Source organism: Poecilia reticulata, chromosome 9 (genome assembly GCF_904066995.2).
Source record: "Poecilia reticulata chromosome 9, P_reticulata-male-v2, whole genome shotgun sequence".
Lineage (NCBI taxonomy): Eukaryota > Metazoa > Chordata > Actinopteri > Cyprinodontiformes > Poeciliidae > Poecilia > Poecilia reticulata.
This window is the reverse complement of record NC_088838.1, coordinates 7,723,200-7,742,403: the sequence shown is the minus strand read 5'-3', so window position 1 is coordinate 7,742,403 and position 19,204 is coordinate 7,723,200. Positions and strand designations below refer to the sequence as shown.

The 19,204-nt window shown below is 41.9% G+C and overlaps 2 protein-coding genes and 1 non-coding gene across 4 annotated transcripts in view; 1 reads left to right on the top strand and 2 right to left on the bottom strand.

The window, feature by feature from the left end:
- Positions 1-11,468, top strand: part of zdhhc8b (zDHHC palmitoyltransferase 8b) — a 72,395-nt gene extending 60,927 nt beyond the window's left edge. The window contains exons 2-11 of one of the 2 annotated variants that reach the window (XM_081610484.1): positions 751-928; positions 1,033-1,190; positions 2,366-2,538; positions 2,664-2,766; positions 2,896-2,987; positions 3,776-3,908; positions 5,022-5,127; positions 6,309-6,415; positions 6,490-7,553; positions 8,077-11,468. In XM_081610484.1, the coding sequence (XP_081466610.1) occupies positions 925-928; positions 1,033-1,190; positions 2,366-2,538; positions 2,664-2,766; positions 2,896-2,987; positions 3,776-3,908; positions 5,022-5,127; positions 6,309-6,415; positions 6,490-7,553; positions 8,077-8,188 (2,052 nt within the window). In that variant the 5' untranslated portion in view covers positions 751-924 and the 3' untranslated portion in view covers positions 8,189-11,468. The remainder of the gene's footprint in view (positions 1-750; positions 929-1,032; positions 1,191-2,365; positions 2,539-2,663; positions 2,767-2,895; positions 2,988-3,775; positions 3,909-5,021; positions 5,128-6,308; positions 6,416-6,489; positions 7,554-8,076) is intronic. The other variant, XM_008417626.3, reaches the window with a different exon arrangement.
- Positions 11,469-12,936: 1,468 nt separating this feature from the next.
- ranbp1 (RAN binding protein 1) lies at positions 12,937-19,140 on the bottom strand. The gene is made up of 6 exons (XM_008417628.3): positions 18,983-19,140; positions 17,599-17,732; positions 17,183-17,340; positions 15,227-15,355; positions 15,084-15,152; positions 12,937-14,199 (listed from the first exon to the last, which is right to left on the bottom strand). The coding sequence occupies exons 1-6, from the start codon at positions 18,995-18,997 to the stop codon at positions 14,051-14,053; spliced, it is 654 nt and encodes a 217-aa protein (XP_008415850.1). The 5' UTR covers positions 18,998-19,140; the 3' UTR covers positions 12,937-14,050.
- LOC145553015 (small nucleolar RNA SNORA77) lies at positions 14,738-14,866 on the bottom strand. Its single transcript, XR_014089188.1, has one exon. It is a non-coding gene; the product is annotated as a small nucleolar RNA SNORA77 (small nucleolar RNA).
- Positions 19,141-19,204: the final 64 nt, after the last annotated feature.

Below are 19,204 nucleotides of genomic sequence, written 5' to 3'. Positions count from 1 at the left end.
AGTCATGTTTTTGGACTGTGGGAGGAAACCGGAGTACCTGGAGAAACTCGCGCATGCACAGGGAGAACATGCAAACTCCATTGTGTTTGACTGAAAAAACGCTGTAAAGTCTTTGTAAATGTAAATGGGCCATTATTTTTGCCTATTTGCATTAAAATTTGTAGAAGAGAAGCAGAGAGAGAAGATGCTCTCTCCCTGTTAAAATCTATTTAAATCGACTTGAGAGCCATTATAACACAGCTAATCTCTTTCTGTGGAGCTGCTTATTTCAGTGCTCTGCTTTTGTTTCGCTCCCCCCCTCCCCTCTCCTCCCCTCTCTCTCTCTCTCTCGCTTTTATTTTACTTGCCTTGGTCCGCTTTTTGCCACAGAATCTACCTAGCTCTCCCCGCAGTTTTTAACTGCGGGGAGAGCTTGTACTGTCCAACCTTGTACTGTGAAATTATTTTCTCAAGTTCAGGCTCCAGTTGAATGTACCCTTTGATCAGGTGAAAGACTTTTTTTTTTCCTATTTTCTACTGCAGCTAGAAAATAAACACTTTGTGCTTTCAGTCACAAGGTTAGGTTTTACATAAACGGAACCAAAAAAAAAAAAAAAATGCAATAAAAAAACGATTGAAGGTTTTAGTTACCATTCTCAGCAAAGAGTGAAACGAATTCGTGGAGAACTCGCACGCAGAAAAATAAAGCCAAGTTATTCACTCTTGTACATGAGTCACAACATTCCCATTAATCTGTGTTAATGTTCGCAGCAGACTGAATAGGTCACGTCCACAGAAACGTTCGCTTCTCTCGGTGTGTTTGCGCTCGCCGGAGGCAGCCGACAGCAGGGACGAGCTTTATTTAAGGTGCTTCCCCGTTGTCCCCGTCAGATGGAATCATAAATCAAAACCGTGCGTCTTTCCGTACGTCTGCATTCGTCACACATGAGTGAGCTAAATGATTTTCCTCCTGATCCGTCACAGGCATCTCTACACTCTTGATAACGCTTGATAGCGTGTGTGTGTGTGTGTGTGTTTGTGTGTGTCTCGTAGCTGACGAGGATGAGGACAAGGACGACGATTTCCGGGCGCCGCTTTACAAAAACGTGGAGATCAAAGGCATTCAGGTCCGGATGAAGTGGTGCGCCACCTGCCACTTCTACAGGCCGCCCCGCTGCTCACACTGCAGCGTCTGCGACAACTGTGTGGAGGTGTGTATGCGGGGACACGTGCAGCCTAAACGTGTGCCAAGGTTAGACTGGAAGTTAGACTAATAATAGCATTTGTATCACAAATATCAGAAACGACTGATTCAGCAGCCCTGTGAAACATAACGCTTGTTTTCACCTAAAACGTGTTTGGAGATTGGTTTATCTCGCAAGAACACAAAGAAATTGGCAAGAGAGCAGCTGTAAGTGACCATAGCTGCCGGCATGAATAGAAGCTCTTGGCCATTTCATCCACATAACGGTGCTATCAGCATCTGCTTTTAAAATCCTATCTTGCTGTTGCACCAAATAAATAAATTCAGAGAGATATCCACATCTACTCAGCGTATCAGAACGTCACACATTCTTTTGGGTTTGGTAGATGGAATTTCTAATCATTAAATTCAGAGAAATGTTTGAATATTTGCCAAAAGAATGTCCCAGCCACATGTTTACTTACACTATATAGATTGACACATAATTTTTCCTCACTGTCTCACATTGAAGTAAATGGCTAAATTGTTTGATTTGAGAGGCTTTTCTTTTATCTGTTAAAGGGGAAGTATTATGTCACGACAAGTTATTCTCTCACCAAAAACATACCTGGAGCATTGCCTCGATTCTTTCATGCATGTTTGAGAAATCCTTTCGTCTCCCTTGGCAACCATTCAGCTGTGCAAAACACCTAGGTGGACCTAGCTCCACCTTAAAGGACCAAGCTCCTCCTCCAAGCTACGGTTTCCAAGCACCTCACAGAGCAGCCCTACCTCATGATTCCCTCACTCAGTCCTTCAGACTAGCCATCAGTAATTAGCAAACAAATGGTGGAACTGAGCATTTGCTGAGCTCATTATAGAAGCTACTTCTCAGTGAAACGCTGGTAAAAACTTTAAAGGGTTAACAGAGGAGCGACGCTTTGATGACTTCCTGAAGTCGGAGTTTTAAAGAAACATGTTCAAAATACACTGAATTTTTAGAACAATTGGAGGTAAAATAGTTCCTTGACTGATCTATAAAATGACACTATATGCATGAAAAATACAACCTACTGCTCCTTTAAGATTATGAAGTTACATAAATTTCAATAGTATTTTGGCAGAGTTGCCTTTTGACTTGAGTCGCATATTTTGTGTGTATTTCTACAAGCGTCTTACAGTATCTTCCTCTGCTCTTCTCAGGATTTCGACCATCACTGTCCCTGGGTGAATAACTGCATCGGTCGGAGGAACTACCGTTACTTCTTCCTCTTCTTGCTGTCGTTGAGCGTTCACATGGTGGGAGTCTTCTCCTTCGGCCTCATATTTGTCCTCCACCACAGAGAAAAGCTGGGAGGACTTCACACCACTGTCACGTATCCTTTTACTGCCGCAGTGATAAACTGTAGTATATAGAGTTTTAAAAAAATCCCCTCCTATATAAATCGATAACGGCCGCTGAGCAGAATTTCTACGTTTCGCCTTGACTTGTGCGCACCAGCATGGTGGTGATGTGCATAGCGGGGCTGTTCTTCATCCCGGTTATGGGCCTCACGGGCTTCCACATGGTGCTCGTAGCTCGGGGTCGAACGACTAATGAACAGGTGAGGGGCGCTGATGAACGGCCCTTTTAATGAAATCCACACACGCTCGTTCTTCTGATCGTTCTCCTCCGTCTGTAAATATTCGCGTGCGTGTTTTGTGCGACCTTATGACGCATTGTGCCTCCTCAGGTGACGGGCAAGTTTCGTGGGGGAGTAAATCCATTCACCAAGGGTTGCTGTGGCAACGTGGAGTACGTCTTATGCAGTCCGCTGGCGCCCAGGTAACATGCTATGCTCCAACGTGTGAGCGTACACACACACACACACACACACACGTCCATGCATTTTAACTTTTTTTCCCTCTTCCCCATGGACACCCGTGTGCAGCATGAGTCAGCACACGAATCCAGATGCGTGCATGTGCTGTGGCTGATGAAAAGCTCATGACATCCATGCTGTTTGCACAGACTGATCAGCCCCACCCAGTCACTGCAGTGACAAATACAGGCTGTGCATGGACTGAGCCGGTTGCAGCGGTGTCCTGCATGTATGTGGTTCTGTCTGACGGCAGCCAGCAGAACCCTGTGGGGTGAAAGGCAGATGGCTGAGAGATTTCACTCACTCTGCACAGAAACGGCCAAAGGGAAGCAGAGGCAGTTAGCATGATTTGTCGTCCAACAGAAGGTCCTTAAAGTGAGCAGATATTTGAAATCCACTTAAGATGCCCTCCGTTATCTGTAGCTGCTGTTTAAATGTTGCTTGGAAATTTTTGGATTTACACAAACGCTGGTTCAAATCAGGTTTAGTCTGATATGTACAGGAAACACTTTTTTCTTTTCTTTTCTTCCTTTTTTTTTTTTTTTTTTTACAAATCTGGTAGCCAGTCAGGGATGATGATTTAGTAATCTTGTATTTGTATTTGCTTGTATTTGATACCGACAATTCCAGTACAACCGGTAGCATTCATACTGCGTTTGAGCTTGTTGTGTCTAAAGCTCAGCACATGTCAGAAAAGCTGAGTCCTGAATGAAGAGCTTTTTTTGTGTTCACGTGCCGCCATTTTGTACAGGTACGTGTTCGACCCCAGGAAGAGGCCCCACGTCAAAATCCAGCCCCCGTTTATCCGACCGGACCTCTCTGACCGGCAGATCACCATCAAGGTCAGCGACAACGGCATGCACAGCACGATAACGAACTCCAAGGTGAGCAGCTTGCAGTTACCACTGAACTCCCCCCTCCAAAACCCTCGTCATCCCATCACTGAGTTATTAACTCCACATCCTCCGTCGTTGCCATACTTCCCCATTTTTAGACAATAGTCAAGTCCTTTATATCAGAGCATTTCCACGTGGCTGCCTCAGGACATCATTAGACTCTTCGACTTCAAAAACAAGTGACTCAGACAGGAGACAAAGAATCTGATTAGTAATGACTCAGAAATTTTGTTCTGTTTGTCTGGATTCAGTGCGTGGTTACAGTAAAAAAGAAAAGAAAAGGGGCAAACGTTTTGAATTTATGGTTTTGTATCTCAGTCAGACATCTTGCTTTTGTTGGTCGACAGCATGGAGGGAGATTTACTGACACATAATGATGCCAATTAAAGGAGCTCTTAAAGACAACATGTTCCGAGAATCTGTTTAAATGTCACCGCTTTTAAGTCGTTTCATAACACAAATACATAAATACAATTTTTTCTACAGCTTTATGGGATTTGCAAAAATATTTGTACGCCTTGAACTTTTTCTAAAATGTTGTCATGTAACACCCACAAACTGCTCCATCCAAACATGGCTAGCTCCCTAAGGAGGAGCAGTAATTCATAGAGGAACCAAACCACCGTTTACCAGGCTGCTGCTAACGGACTGCTAATAGGCTATCATGTTGACAGACTGATGCATCACTCGGGTTTAAATATTCACATTTAAATTCAAAAATAGTTTACTGATCAAAAAGAGAAATTAAATGTTGTTGTAACTCATTTAATAAAATAGTTATTTTTGTTTTAAATCACAAATCATCTCTTATCATCTCTGACTGGCAAACAGCTCGATCCTCCATTGGCGGCTAGCAGTAACCCCTGTAGATTTCACTCCTAACAGAGCTACGCAGGCATAAAGGTTGATTAACTAAATGTTTTTATGCTTTATTAGTTTCCACTTAAAAAAGAATGCATTTGAGTTATTGCTTCATGCAGCCGTCTGTGGTAGTTGCATTATTAGTGCATCCTTAGCAACAACAGATGGTCCTCTCAGTTATACGTGCCAATCCCCCCCACCTGTTCTGGATGCCTTTAACTCTCCCTCTCCTCCTCGTAGTCCAAAAGCAGCATCGACGGCCTGGACGGCAAAGAAACCCAGCCGCCGCTGCCCCCCAAAGCTGACAGGTACAACCAGCTGAAAGGCCAGCTGACGTCCAGCGAAGGTACGACACTCCTTTGCACTTCTACTACTCGTGATCCGATCCTGGTTCGTCTTTTCTGGTAGGGTTGCACCAAAAGACAACTTTCCCAAATTCCATCCGTAGATCACAAGTGTCCTAGTTCTTGGAGTTGGCTCTGGATAGTTCATATTTGTTCCAACAATCTTTGTTTGTTTTAGTGTCTGAGCCAAGGAACTGGCTTGATCTGTTTTGAAGAGACCAGCTCTGCACAGTGAATCAGCAGCAAATTTGTCGGAAAAAAAATGGAAAGAAATGAAGTGAATCACTGCCCTTTCTTTTGTGGGTTGTCCAAAAATGATTTCTTTAGCTAAAATGGTTGCATAAATCGGTGTGAATGCTACTGAGTAGGTAGAGTCCCATTCATCAGCATGAAGTGTCAGAGAAGGATAAAGCAACGTAAACAGCAGGTTAGCTACTGAAGATCCACAGTGTTGTGCTGCATTATGTCAGGGAGGGAACACGTTTTGATTAGCTACAGAGCACTACTGCCATCTGGTGGTGCTTTAAAGTGCTGCAGGTGTTTCTGAAGCGTGTCTGTTGAAAAAGGTCTAATCATTTTGTTAATTTTTCATTAAAGGGGTGATTCTACAGTCCCTGCTGGCTACAGCTCTCATGGACAAATTTTGACTTTGCTGACAGAATATAATTCAGTGGGGGAGAGGACAAAACATGCAAAAATTTAAACACTAATAAAATAGCTGAAAATATACTCATCTTCCTTTGTGTTAAAACAGCGTTGGGAATCCAGCGTTAACAGCGGACTACCAACAATCCTAGCAATCTTTTTTCCCGCTACTATAACATCTGGGTCTGGATGTTTATTTTAAAACCATTAGAATACCATACTTTGATAGTTGTCAACATGACATGCAAGAATGAACTTCAGAACCAGTCAAATCTTAATCATTGCAGTTGAAAGCTTATCCTTACTGCATTGCCTGTAAAATTTCAATGAAATAAAAAGCAGAGTACCCGGTGTAGAACCTTGGGGTACACCAACAGTACTGTCAACTATTTCAAATTGTCGTGTAAGCACACTTGTTTTCTATTACCTTTTATGCTTCTTTTTATTCATTATTAGAGCACAGAGAATGTCACTTGTATAAAAAAGAAAAGCAAAAAACAACTACTAAGGGTTTTTTTTGTATGTTTTGTTTATATAGAAAGCTCTCTTTCTGGAAAAACCCACCCTTCCACTCCAGCGATGTACAGATTCAAGCCATCCTTTGGCACAATGCCAAAAGTCCACTACCACACTGCTGGAGAGAAGGTAAGTAGAGATCTTTCCTTTTTTTGGCTCTGCACTATTATTTCAAGGTTTATGAGGGCTCCTTTGCTTCTCAGATCGTTATGCCAGATGGTCGAAAAAACTCAGCCATCTTGGAAGAAGGTGTACGATCCGACTACCGATCTGAGCCAAACCTCGATCTGCCCGAGTATGCCAACGCTCCGCTCCACCGCACTTTCCAGTCCTCACCTCACCAGCTGGATGCAGATCCCACCAACTCCCGTACACTCAGCCTGAAGCAAGGTCACCGCCGGCCAGAGAAGGGCCAGCTGCAGGCGCTGCCGCCCCAGACGGTCGCTTCCACTGCGTACAAGGGTGTTTTCTCTCCAAACACTCTCTCCAACCGTAACGGCAGTCTGTCCTATGACAGTCTGCTCAACCCCAGCATCTCTCCAGCCAGTGCCAATGAGTGCATGGCCCACCGGGGTATGCCATCCATGGGATTCCATTCACCCTACCTGCCCACCAAAATGTGCCACATCCGGGAATCTGAGATCCACAGACAACAGGTTGCTCAAACTTACAGTCCGGTGATGCCTCCCAGAGGGTTGGGCAGACAATCCCCTCACCTAAGGGACAGAGAGCCATCTCCGGTGCGCTATGATAACCTCTCCCAAACCATTATGGCCTCCATCCAGGAGAGGAAGGAGAAGGAGGAGAGGGAGAAGCGGCAGATGCTGCACGGACGCTCCCAGACCCATATCTACGCCCAGGACTCTGGCGTGTTCGACGCAGGTTATGGCCCACCCGCCAACGCCGGCTTCCTAGATGGACCTCGTGGGCACGGCTCTAGAGGCCCGACACCGCCAGCGTACGGTGGCTCCAGGGACAATCTGATGGGGGTCGGGCTGGTAAACTACGGCCAAAGAACCCCCGTATTGCGTCACGCTGGTACCACTCTTGGCCGGGCCCCCAGGACTTCATCCACCTCCTTACACACAGACCACAGCAGCTCTAACAGCAGCCAGGGCAGGGCCCCCAGCCACGAAGGCTCCTATCGCTCCCCCACCCACAAGCCCCGATCCCCGGCCATGCCCCGATCCCCCTCCTACTCCCACCAGAAATTTTCCTACATCAGCGCTCACGACAGGACAGACTCCCCTCGGTTAGGGGGCCAGAGGTATGAATCCTGACATTCCCCCCCTCTGAGGGGGCTGCATGCGTTGTAGCGATCGAGTGGGAACTGTTGGACTTTCCACTGGAAGCTCTGCTTGTTCTGGTGATCACAGCCAGCAGTTCATCACCTCTAATGTGTTATGCCTAACTGAGGCAACTTGTAGCATCTTGGTCTTGTTTATGACATTCTGTTCTCCATTTATTCATTCGTTCTGTCGGTGTGACTTTGCACATGTCCTGTTTGATTGCCTTCTAGAAAACACCTTTTGTTTAACTTTCTCAATTTGTCTGTTTAATAAAATGATCTGAGTCCCAGTTTCGTTTTCATGTGCATGCCTTCGTTTCGACCACTTGTCTTCCATCTCCTTTTCTCTCCGCCAATGAAACACACCAAAATAACAATCCATGCTGTTTCATTCTTTGAGATCCGAACAGGTAACCTGCATGTTTCCACTCCTTGTTCTGCGTTGAAGCGTTTTTCTTTTGGTGTTGAATCGTCTTTGTTTTTGTCTCCTCTTTCCACTTAGAGAGGCCATGAAAGTTAACGGGCAGATGGACTGCCACCTGAGCCCCAGTCGCCACGGTAACGTCAAAAAGGTGACAGGCGTCGGAGGCACCACGTACGAAATATCTGTGTGAGCGAGGAAAGCACCCTCAGCTTGTTCACAACAACATCGCTGTGGAGGGGAGAAATTGTCTTTTGTCCAATCGGGGCTCGTTATTACCTGGTGATATGATTTAACTGTCCAATCAAAGGAACTCATTGTGTGAGGCTGTCAAAGCAATACCGTATGAATCTGTGCTGATGGAGAACAGTAGTAGGGGAACAGTAGTAGGAAAAAAAAAAAACAAAACAAAAAAAAAAACGCCTCAAGAAATGATGTGTGTGTGAGCGTGAAGGCTTTTGTCGTCAATAATTCTGACTCGCCATCTTGGTTGGTGGAACAGGAAGTCCGGCAGCCTGTCGTGAGCCAGCTGCTCTGGACATCCGGACCTCGGCAAGAAGACTGCTGCTCGGGTCCTACGTGACAAGAATTCATGGTGCTTTACTTTTTCTCCTCCCGTACCGTTCACATCGTCTTTGGGCGTGTTGTGATGAACATCTTAAAGGCTTTGAGAGTCAGCCAGGAAGTTTAGGAAACATACGTAACAGGAGTGGAAAGAGAAGGTTTTAGTCTTCTCATCTCGTCTGATGGTTGCATTCCAAATTCAGTTGCTTTTGATTGAAAAAAGGAAAAGATAACTTTGTGTTTGTTAAAAATATTTTTTCTCAGGAATTAATGCAACCAGCAGACATGCTAGTTGACATGAATTCATATATTATGAATGTGTTTTTTTTCCCTTGATGTTTATTGCAGATTATTTAGGGCTTTCTTTCCCTCTTTTACCTTCACAAAAGGGCGGCGTGGAGCTGTGTGCCCTTGTTTTTCAGAGACAACCCTACAACACAAGAGCTGGGCTGGTATGTTTGCATTCTGAAATCCTAGAATACCTCATCACAATATTTCTCACAGACTCCAGATAAGTTAAGACTTGCACAGTCCCAAGAAAAACTCATGTTTCATCAAATAAAGGAAAATATATATATGTGATTTAAAAATGAGTGTCAAATAAGGTGTCTTTTTGATACAATTTTAGTTTTCTTTTTTCCTTTAACATGCCCAATCTCTTAAAAACCATGTTTGATACATATTTTTTTTACCTACATTTTGGTTGAATTTTAATGTTTAAAGTGAGGGAGGCGCTCCTGGTAGATATGCTTAAAAATTATGAAATGATTTCATCTTTGCTTGCAGTAGCATAATCTAAACCGGATTCATTTTTCTGAAAAATGTAACCTTTAACTTGAGTATATTTATTCAGTTGGGGGTAAAAAATGTATTCAAAGAAATAAAAGTTTTTAAACATGTGGCACAATGAGTGGTACTCCTACCAATCACTTTAAAAGAAAAGTTTTATTTAGACTCTGTAAAGCTGATCAAAGTTTCTAGGAACTGCTGAGTATTAATACACGGCACTGATTTCTTGGAGTACATTTATGACATTAAAAGACCCAGGCTTGATGGGGACCTATATTTATCTTGCCACCCTACAGTGAGCAGGGTGACAAGGCAGATGGTAAAAATATTTCCAAAGCTCACTATGATGAGATCTACCGCAAAGACGAGTCCTGCTGCCACAAAGTCCCTGAAAACAGGTTGTTTGGAAGGGATGCAAGTAAAAATGTTTTTCTGTTCCTAACATCACAAAAGAAAAACATGGAATTTGCTGTCTTTCTGGTGGAATAGCTGGAAAGTGAGATGAGACTAAAATTGAGCTTTCCAGCAATACCTCAGGTAGGTTTGGTGTGTAATAAAGAATGAATACGAGGAATAGCAACTCAAACCCACTAAAATACGGTGCAGCATCTGTGATGGTACGGGGCCTTTTTCTCTTCTGGAATGCGTTTTGGAACTTGTATTGGTATTTTTTTTCCCCCTTACATACCAGGACATTTTAAATAAAACATGCAAACTTTGTTGTTCTGTAGAAGGCAAAGTACTAATAACAGGAGTACCAATAAATATGCCACTTTATGATTTTCTTTAATACATGTTTTTATTCTTCATCTGTATAAATGTACTCAAAAAATTACTGTCAAATTATGCTACTATAGCAAAAAAAAAAAATTATTTTAAGGCTTATTTTTTAACACATCTTTACCAGAGTTGCCAGTAAATGTGTCCAGGTCTGTAAATATAACATTGCCATGAATTCACTAGATGAATCAGATCATGGACAATGAGTAAACTGAAATATTGCTTGTTTTACGTTGCTGTGCAAGAATAAGTCTATGGTAAATCGTAACTGATAGATTTGTGTTGTGGAAATTAACGTTAAAGTGACATGACTAGTGAGCGGTCACATGGTCCTTATGGTCAAACATTACAGGTCAAGGAATGTGCATGTCATTATAGCTGCCTTGAGTTATCAATGCCAAACGTGGCCATACTTCTCGAACACAGCAAACGGGTGACATCTGCGCTTTAGTAGAATGGAAGTAATCGGACTATTTGCAGAGGCTGTCTGGTACAGCGCATCAACGTTTTTCTTTGCTGTTGAGATGTAAAATCCTGATGACTTTTCAAAAGAGAAAGGCAGGAATTAATACAAGCTACATGTCAGGTTTGTTTGCGTTACAAGAAAAGCCACCGTTGCCTTTTTTAGTGAAGAAATTGTTTCCTACACAGCTAAGTGTGTCTGAAACACTGCTGAGAGACAATGAAATGCAATCTGTCAATCAGATTGAGCAGAAAGTGACTCTGGAGAGCAGTTTGGGCTGGGTGAACCTTTTGAACTGCAAAACAAAAAAAAAAAAAAACAGGGGCGACTCGAACGTGCAAGTTAGGAAACCCCAGTTCCTCTCATCTGGTTGGTTTAAATTTCTCTGAAGTTCAAAGCAGAAAAACCAGAGGCTGTGGTAGTCATTTGCCAAGGTTGAACCTTTACTAACAGTTTGACCAATGTGGTTGCTCTTTAAGGTCTCACCCACCTGCCTTAAACAAAACGTTCTTGTGAGGCTGTGGTCAACAGGGCTATTTTGGCAAATGTGATGGTTGGGTGAACCAATAAAACGGAACGGTTGTTTTGTTTACTTAACTCCTGTTTGTAATGACATCAAACCCTTGTCTGACCATGCCTCTGAATGCAAACAACCATCATTCCACCCTAAGGTGACTGCCGTTACGCCAATGTTCCTTTCCTAGGATGGACATCACTGCAGGTCAGGGCCCCATTCCTGACGGTCGACAACGACAAACCATTTCGTTTCAAAGACATATATGTATAATAGAGAATACACAATAGCTGTATATGTGTTCCTATTTTTGTGAAGAGGAAATATTCCCATGACCTGAAAGAATAAAATTTCCAACTCTGAGCGAATCTGATTCATTCTTGATAATCACCTGCAAGAGGAACTGATGTTTTATTTGAACTGTGTCCAGAAGAGGGCGCCAGAGCTCAATATGCTCCAATCACCACAGTCAGACAGACTTTAGTGGTGATTGGAGCAAATTGAGCTCTACTGCCCTCTTCTGGACAGCATCATGATCACTGTACACCTCAACCAGAATTCGTCATCACAGCATCACAGGCTGTTGTAAACAATTATTTTAGTAATCTATCGATTATTCAGACAATCGAGTATTTGAATAAATACCTGATAAAGTAAAATATGGTAAATACGGTCAAAACCTGCACCAGCTCTTACTTTGAGACTTCATCTGGACCCGCCAGTTGCTTGACCTTACCTACCTTTGATGAGTCGGGTGGATCCTCAGCTTGCTCGTAGTGATCGTTTCAGTGTCCATCGTCGATCTGCTGCTGGTTCCATTTCCCTTTTTTTTTTCTCCTCGGATGTTTTAGGGACGCAAGCAGCCAAACAAACCACCGCTGAGAGGCCATGGTTGGTCCGTGTCTGCTGCTTCGTTTAGACACAAAAATGGCTTCCAAAACGCCATCAGGGACAAAAAAAATTCAAACTTCGAATAATGTTTCAGAAAACAACGTAAAACACAGGGATTTCAATACATAGCGCTGCAGCAACCTACTGACTCACTCAGCAGGTGGTTTAAGGCGTTTTAGCCCCGTCAACTCGGAGACTATTTCAGATGAAGCCGCAAAAGTTAGTTATTTAGGCTGGGCGTAGATACCGTTTTAAACTGGGCTCGAGTTGATGAATATCACAATACCGGTTTCATGTCTCGTGTTGCTGAATCGCCGTAAGCTTGTAAATAAACGTGGCGCTGTTCGACATTTTAAGTTTTGAAAATATAAATTTTTCTAAAAACAAAGAGTTTATATCCTATAGTTTTAGAATAATTTACAGAAATAGTAAAATTGTATTATATATTCAAAATGTTTGCACCGAGACTAGTCAAGAGCCACCAGAAGAAAAAGAAATCCTATTCACTATATGAGCTGCAGCTGTTGCATTGTTAACCAGACCAAGTGGTCTGAAGTTTTTCCCACAAGAGTAAATTTTATTGGGTTTCCTGACGAGCTTCATTGAGGTGCTTTTGTTTTCCAGCAGGATTTGAAATTGGCTTACATTGTTCAAATGACCAATGGTTACTAAAGCATGCAAGACGAATCACTAAGAACCAAGTGAACATGTTGTAAAGCACATGGACAGAATTTTTAGTAGGGAGACATTTCAGTACTAAAAATCCTTTTTATTTTCCTTATAATATTCAAGTTTCCTACTAGAAAAGTGAGATTTCATTAATTCTAGCCACAACAAAGCTATAGTTACAAATTTTAAAATGAATTAGTGAAATAATGTTTCTGATTAGATTTTTCATTTACCGAGATGCAGTTTTTTCAAACATGGATACAAAAGCGTGTGATCTTTACCAGCTTTTATTTGAAGGTGGAGGAAACATTTCAGATCATCTGAGTGCAAACGAAGAGCAACATTTCAGATCATCTGAGTGCAAACGAAGAGCAACATTTCATCCATATACATGTATTTACAGATGCACTGGCACTTGGATGCACTGAAGAGTCAAGGTAGAGAGAACGTATTTGATGGAAAGAAAAAAGGAGCAGGCGGTGCGAACACAGAACCAAGATGGGGCGCACGCCGTTACATACACTTTACATGCTTTGAAGTCTGGGAATGTTAAGAGCTAAAAACATACAAACTTATCTCCTGATGAGAAACATGAGACAGGGGGGGGGGGAGAAAGAAAAAAAAGCTGCACAAATTAATGAACCGTTTTCACTTTGGACTTAATAGTTTTCAAGACTTTTTAAGAGAGGGAGAAAAAAAAAGATTCTTAACTAAGTGCATCTGATTCGTGGTGGACACTGTGACTTCGAAACACTCATCTGATGCTCCCCAATGTCCAGTGAATTCCTCCTTTTTCTGCCTCCGACTGGACTAAACCGAGGGATAAATCACCTCAAAGAGACGTCTTCGCCTTGCCGTCTAATAGTGGAAGTGTGGACAGGACTCACAGGCCCATAGAGAGTCATCAGTGGGTTTTCACCTTCAAAATGCGCCTCCATAGTGCCTGGTTCCTGACCTGGTGCTGCTAATGAGCAGGCTACATTACAAATGAACTCTGCTTCAGAATAACAAAAACAAAAAAACAAAAAATACCCCAATGTGGGAATCATCGCTATCACAAGCCTCTTTTCACAGTTTGTTAATAGTAATGTTGAACTCTCAAAAGTAAGGGTGGAAAAGTGTGGGCTTCCACCGAGCAAAATGGGAACAGGGTCAGAGAAAAATATACATTTGTTATTAACTTTGTTTGATATTTTCTCCAGTGGCTTCAAGGACTTGTGATCTTGAGGCAAAACAGATTTTAAAAAAACAACAAAAAACTAATATGCAGGAGTCCAAATTCAGTTCATAGTCTATTGTAGAAAAAGAGGAAAACTGAAAAAAAAAAAAAAAAACAAAACAAAAAAAAAAAACAACTGAAGATCAGCAAAGCAAGTTCTTGGTTCTTAATTCTTCTCAGCTTTCACCTCCTTTTTCTCATCTTCATTCTTCTTGGTTTCCTTTTTGTCCTCTTCCTTCTTTCCCTCAGATGTCTTATCTTTTACTGAAAGCTCCTCCAGCTTCTCTGCCACCGTGTTTGCACCATCAGTGTTGCCTGTGGCAAAACGATACAGGATCCATGAACATTTTCAGCAATTGTCTTAAAATGTATTCTGATTTCTACGAATACATATTAAGGCCATTGTAGATGCAAAGAATACATTTCTGCACAAAGAACTCGGAAACAAGGAAATTTCCAAGTTTGAAAAGTCAAAAATTTGCTAGAAAACCCCCCTCCTGAAATTTTGAGATTCATCTCAGACATCTCAGAAATTCGAGAAATTGCAAATATTTGAAAAAGTTTGACTTTTTGGACATCATCAGAAATGTCTTTTTTTTATGTAATAAAATAATAAAAATATTCTGAGTTTTTTTTTTCCTGGCAAATTTGCTTGTTTTCAAACTCAAATTAATGCAATTTTTTTGGTGGAAAGTTACTCCTCTTTATTATTTTTTAATCTACAACGGCTCTAAAATGCTGTCATATATTTAAATTGATGGAAATGTATGACAGTATTTAAAAGAAAGAAAAAAAAGAAAGAAAAAAGCTGCCTCTTAACCAAAAATGAGTAGAAGTCTATTTAAAAAGAAGCCGAAATGTAGCAAAAATGCAACACCAGCAGTCTTTAAGCAAAGCTAGTCGTGTTACATTATGCATGTTTATGTAGCAGACAGAAAAAGTCCAAAGCTGGAGTAAGCAGCAAAGAACAGAGTGTGTCTGCATTGTATTTACATTTTATAACGCGTTTTTATTATTTATGTCAGTTCATTTGGTAAAATTCATTTTTTGTTAGAAATAATTCTACCAAACATCATCCAAATAAACTGGGGTCCTGGAATTAATTAATGCTTGTTGTTTTATTCAAAAGTGTCAACAATAATAACCAGCACACTGAAATGTACTAAATAAACTAGGAAAATCTAAAAATGAAAAAGTACCTGATCCCTCTAGTTGCTTTTTAACTTCCTCTTTGCATTCGTCAAACTTCACCTTGAACTTCTGAGCGTCTGTTGAAGGAAAACGCAGTTTGTTAGCTGGAGCAAACAGCAACGGCCTTCTTTAAATACTGGACACTGCTCACTTTCTGCGTTTAAGAAGCGGATCGCCAGGAGCTCTGGTTTGGGACATTCGTCAGCGTAGTCTGCTAGTGTGTTCCACACCCATGCTCTGTCACTGCCAGAGTTGGGCTTCAGCTCCATCAGCGGGCTGACTGCAGGTTACAGGAAGGTCAGACTGTTACAAAGGGAGAACCGACTGGAAGTGCGTCTACTTGAGGGCAACACCGCTTCACAGTTTATGAGGGCTGTTGATTTAAATCGATGCGAAATGTTAGTTCAGTCCAGCAGAACTGCCTAAATGTGCTAGAACAACATTATTTACTTTACCTTTTCTCTCTGGCTAACAAGTAGGGGGTGAGAATTTATTGCATTATCTTGATTAGGGCTGTTGTAAACGATTATTTTAGTAATCGAGTAATCTATAGATTTTTCTTACAATTAATCGAGTAATCGGATAAAAACAATTATGAAATAAAATATTGGTAAATCTTCCATAACACCAGTGTTACTATCGGATATCAACATCAGTCTATTTTTTCCACATTTGAGCTTTCCTACCAGTTACTTTTTTGTAGACCGGGGGAGCAATACGGGATATTTACGGCTCCTCCGTTCAGAAACTCATCTACCAGCCATGTTCCGCCTCCCGTTTGTTCAGACCGGGCTGATATAAGTTTTTGTGCGGTTCGTCCGTAAAGCTGCTCTTACCCTGTAAGAATCGTGTTCAGTCTCTCCGCTCACCTGTAGGAATCCTCCGCAGCTTCTTCCTGCCGTTCAACCATCAGCTCCGGAGCAGAAAGGCTGCCGAACTCCCGGCATCGCGCCGGTCATTTTAAGGATGTTTATTGGTCCCACAAAAACGATGAAAACCCAGAATTATCACCAATCAGTAAAATCCCCGCGGGCCGAACCTGAAGATTGGACGTTATGCCGCTAACACGTAGCTTCCGTCAACAACTCAGAGGCGGAAGTCAGAGCTCTGCTCAACGCAAATAATGTTCCGGCTGAAACACGGTGCGCTAAATGATAAAGCATAAATTAACGAAGCTTCGAGGCAGGTCAATTTTCCTCGAGGAATTTTAATAATCGAGGTACTCAAATCACTCGAGGAATCGTTTCAGCCCTAATCTTGATACATTTTGTATCACGATTATTTTTGATTTATCTTTGTCATGACAAATTCCAATTAATGGCATTTAAAATCCCCCAATACTGGCCTTACTGTTGGAATTGTTAGTTCTATTTTCTCCACTGTTTGTTCAATAAAAGCACCAATAAATACCAATAAATTTGAAAACACTGTTAGCAACTTGCAGATTAGTGATACAAATCACACTTCTTTATGTGACTGGTGTCCTAAGGAAGCGCATTGGAAATGGGAATGTTTGTCAAGAGTGACATCTGTGTTTGTGGGGCTCTGAATGCTGTGGCACATGGTCACAGTTACACCTAAAAAAATGAAAAACAAAACAAAAAACTAAACAACCAGGTTTCCTTCAGGGTATTGTAAGCCAGGTGGGCTGCCAGGCTTTAAATGACCTCCCATCAGGCTAAGCGTCGTTTATTTATCTCAAATAGTGAAGAAACAAGCATAAAAAGCCCCCTGCTAACAGTAGTGACGAATTACACCAGGTTTACAGATGGTACACTGAAGTGGATGTGAACCAACTGCACCGTCTCTACACCTGCCTGTTGGCTTCATGTGATATTATTTTAAAATGATGATGCCTGCTGGTGCACCTCCAAATTTTTGTAACCTAACTTTTGTAACACAAAAACACGGTGGGCCGCTGGTGGACCACCTGACATCGCCCCTAACACCGGGCTTAGCAGGTTTTCTGGGGGACACCCTGAATAGATTTAGTTTGTCTCCAGATCATGACAGTGTGTTGTGGCACCAGAAACATTTTTTTTTTTTTTTTAAACTGGGAAATATTCTAGTGATGCCTAGTTAGATAGCATTCGGGAAGCTGACTCACTCTGATGATTGGCACAGATCTTCAAAGTTCGGTCTCTCCTCATCAGGAGGCGGATCGTGCCCTTCTCTTTGTGTTTCAGCAGCTTCACGTCCCCCGTGCCCCTCTCTTTCCACTCTGGAGGGTCGTTCTCAGAGGCAAAGCGATACAGTTTGGCTCGCCTGAGTAGACAGCAACACTTTGTTTCAAAGATGCAGACACAATTGAAGTGACAGTCTCTGGTAAAGAGTTTTTGTTTTGTCTTTGGAACAACTACTTCTTTGGCTTACGCTACACTTAAATATCAACCACATATTGAGAGGATACGTGTTACCTTCAGGAATACTTGGATTTTAAAATATCTAATCAACAAAGTGCTGTGCTTTTTTATCCAATAAGATATAAACTGAGATGTGAAAACTTATGTGGCAAAAACTTACATTTTAAAGAGCACCTCTTCGTCCTCTTCTAATGTTTTAACATCCTGCTCAGGAAGAGACACAATGGGCTCAAAGTGGGGATCATGATTAGTGTCCTCGGCTCCGTCTCCAGGGGTTTCATGGTCTTCCTGCTCCTTTAGGGAAAAAAGTGAAATTAGTTTCTCCAATAACAATGAAAAGAAGCGCCCCATCTAAGCAAACCCCCTATAATCTGGGGTGTGCAATGTGGATTAAAATAATCTAAAACAAAAGTGATTTCAGTGAAGGCACTAACAGACGATGGTTCAATGGAGGCCAGGGGGGCGCGGTGGGGGGTGGAGGATTATATGTATAGCTTTTGCGACAGAGGGAGCAGACAAAGCCTTTTGTACATGACTGCTGCTGACCCCAGCTTACTGAATACCATTTGGCTTTATGTGATTAAAAAAAATTAAGGAAAATAACATGACTCTTTATGAAGTACCCAATACAAAGATTTTCAAATTATTGCAACTTTAAAAGCTGAATGTTTTTTAAATAATATGAAGGTTTGAACCCAGCTTGAAGACACGGCTGTTGGTTTAGCTAGTGGGTAATAAATATGGAGCTAGAGGTTGTTGTGATCTCATTTAAATTTGACGCCAGCCAACAAATTGCCGTTTCACTTTAATTTTCTGTCAACTTGTAAAGTTATCCCGGCTTATTAAAGAGGCCTCCACCTTAGCAGGCTAACAGCTAATTGTTAAGCCATTAGTCTATTTAGACACTCCCTACCACATCTAACGCAAGCGGTAACTTGCATATAATGATATAAACATTAAGTCAAGTCAGACTCTCGTATAACGTTACGCTAAAATACAACAGCAAACGGACTTTCTTTCTTCAGCGCCCAGCCATTAACGCTAACACTAGCAAGCTAACGTTAGCTACCATAATAAGCAGACAAAGGTATGTGACGCTACTGAACCCGTTATTTTTGTGCGGCACATTGACTCGGTTCAATTAGCTGACAAAAATAATAATATTTATATATTATAGCAAAGTGCTTAATGATGCTCGTGAGTAGAGTAAGGAGGCTAACATGCTGACTGGCAGCACACTTCACAGGACTTCTTCGAGCTCGTAAACCTCAACTCTAAAGCGACATGTTAAAGAAAATCAAGCATCTCATGTGTCACTCAGCACTTCTTACGATTCTACATGAAACTAAATAGATTCTCCTTTTGTATTATGTCTGAAAAATCCTCCCAAATATATTTTCTACAGTTAAATGGCATACTTGTCGGCTTCTCTTTTTCCTTGCCTAGGTTTGTCAAATTTCCGCAACAAAATATAACTACTATCAAAAAATTCTGGCTTTAAATTAAAGCGTATTTATTAACTAACCTAAAACGCCTGCCCTTACCTTCGTGTCTGCCATAATAAAGCAGATGTTAACAGATTATGGAAGTTGTGTGAGAGGTTCAAATCCCAAACTGGCCGCCCTTTGCGTTCAGCTGCTCCCACTTCCTGCTGGAGCTTCGCGCGCCGAATTCTCTGCGCATGCCTGCGCGGCCAGCATGACAGCGCGCGAGGGAACAGCCTCTTTCTACTCAGACATAGAAAACTCTGATTTTATTTCAAGTTT

Excerpts from the sequence above, each read along its gene's own strand:
- ranbp1 (XM_008417628.3), bottom strand. Across the intron at positions 17,341-17,598 it reads GAAGAGGTGCTCTTTAAAAT|GCGAGCCAAACTGTATCGCT; the intron begins GTAAGTTTTTGC and ends CTGTCTACTCAG. Across the intron at positions 15,153-15,226 it reads CCGCTTCTTAAACGCAGAAA|ACGCTCAGAAGTTCAAGGTG; the intron begins GTGAGCAGTGTC and ends TTCCTTCAACAG.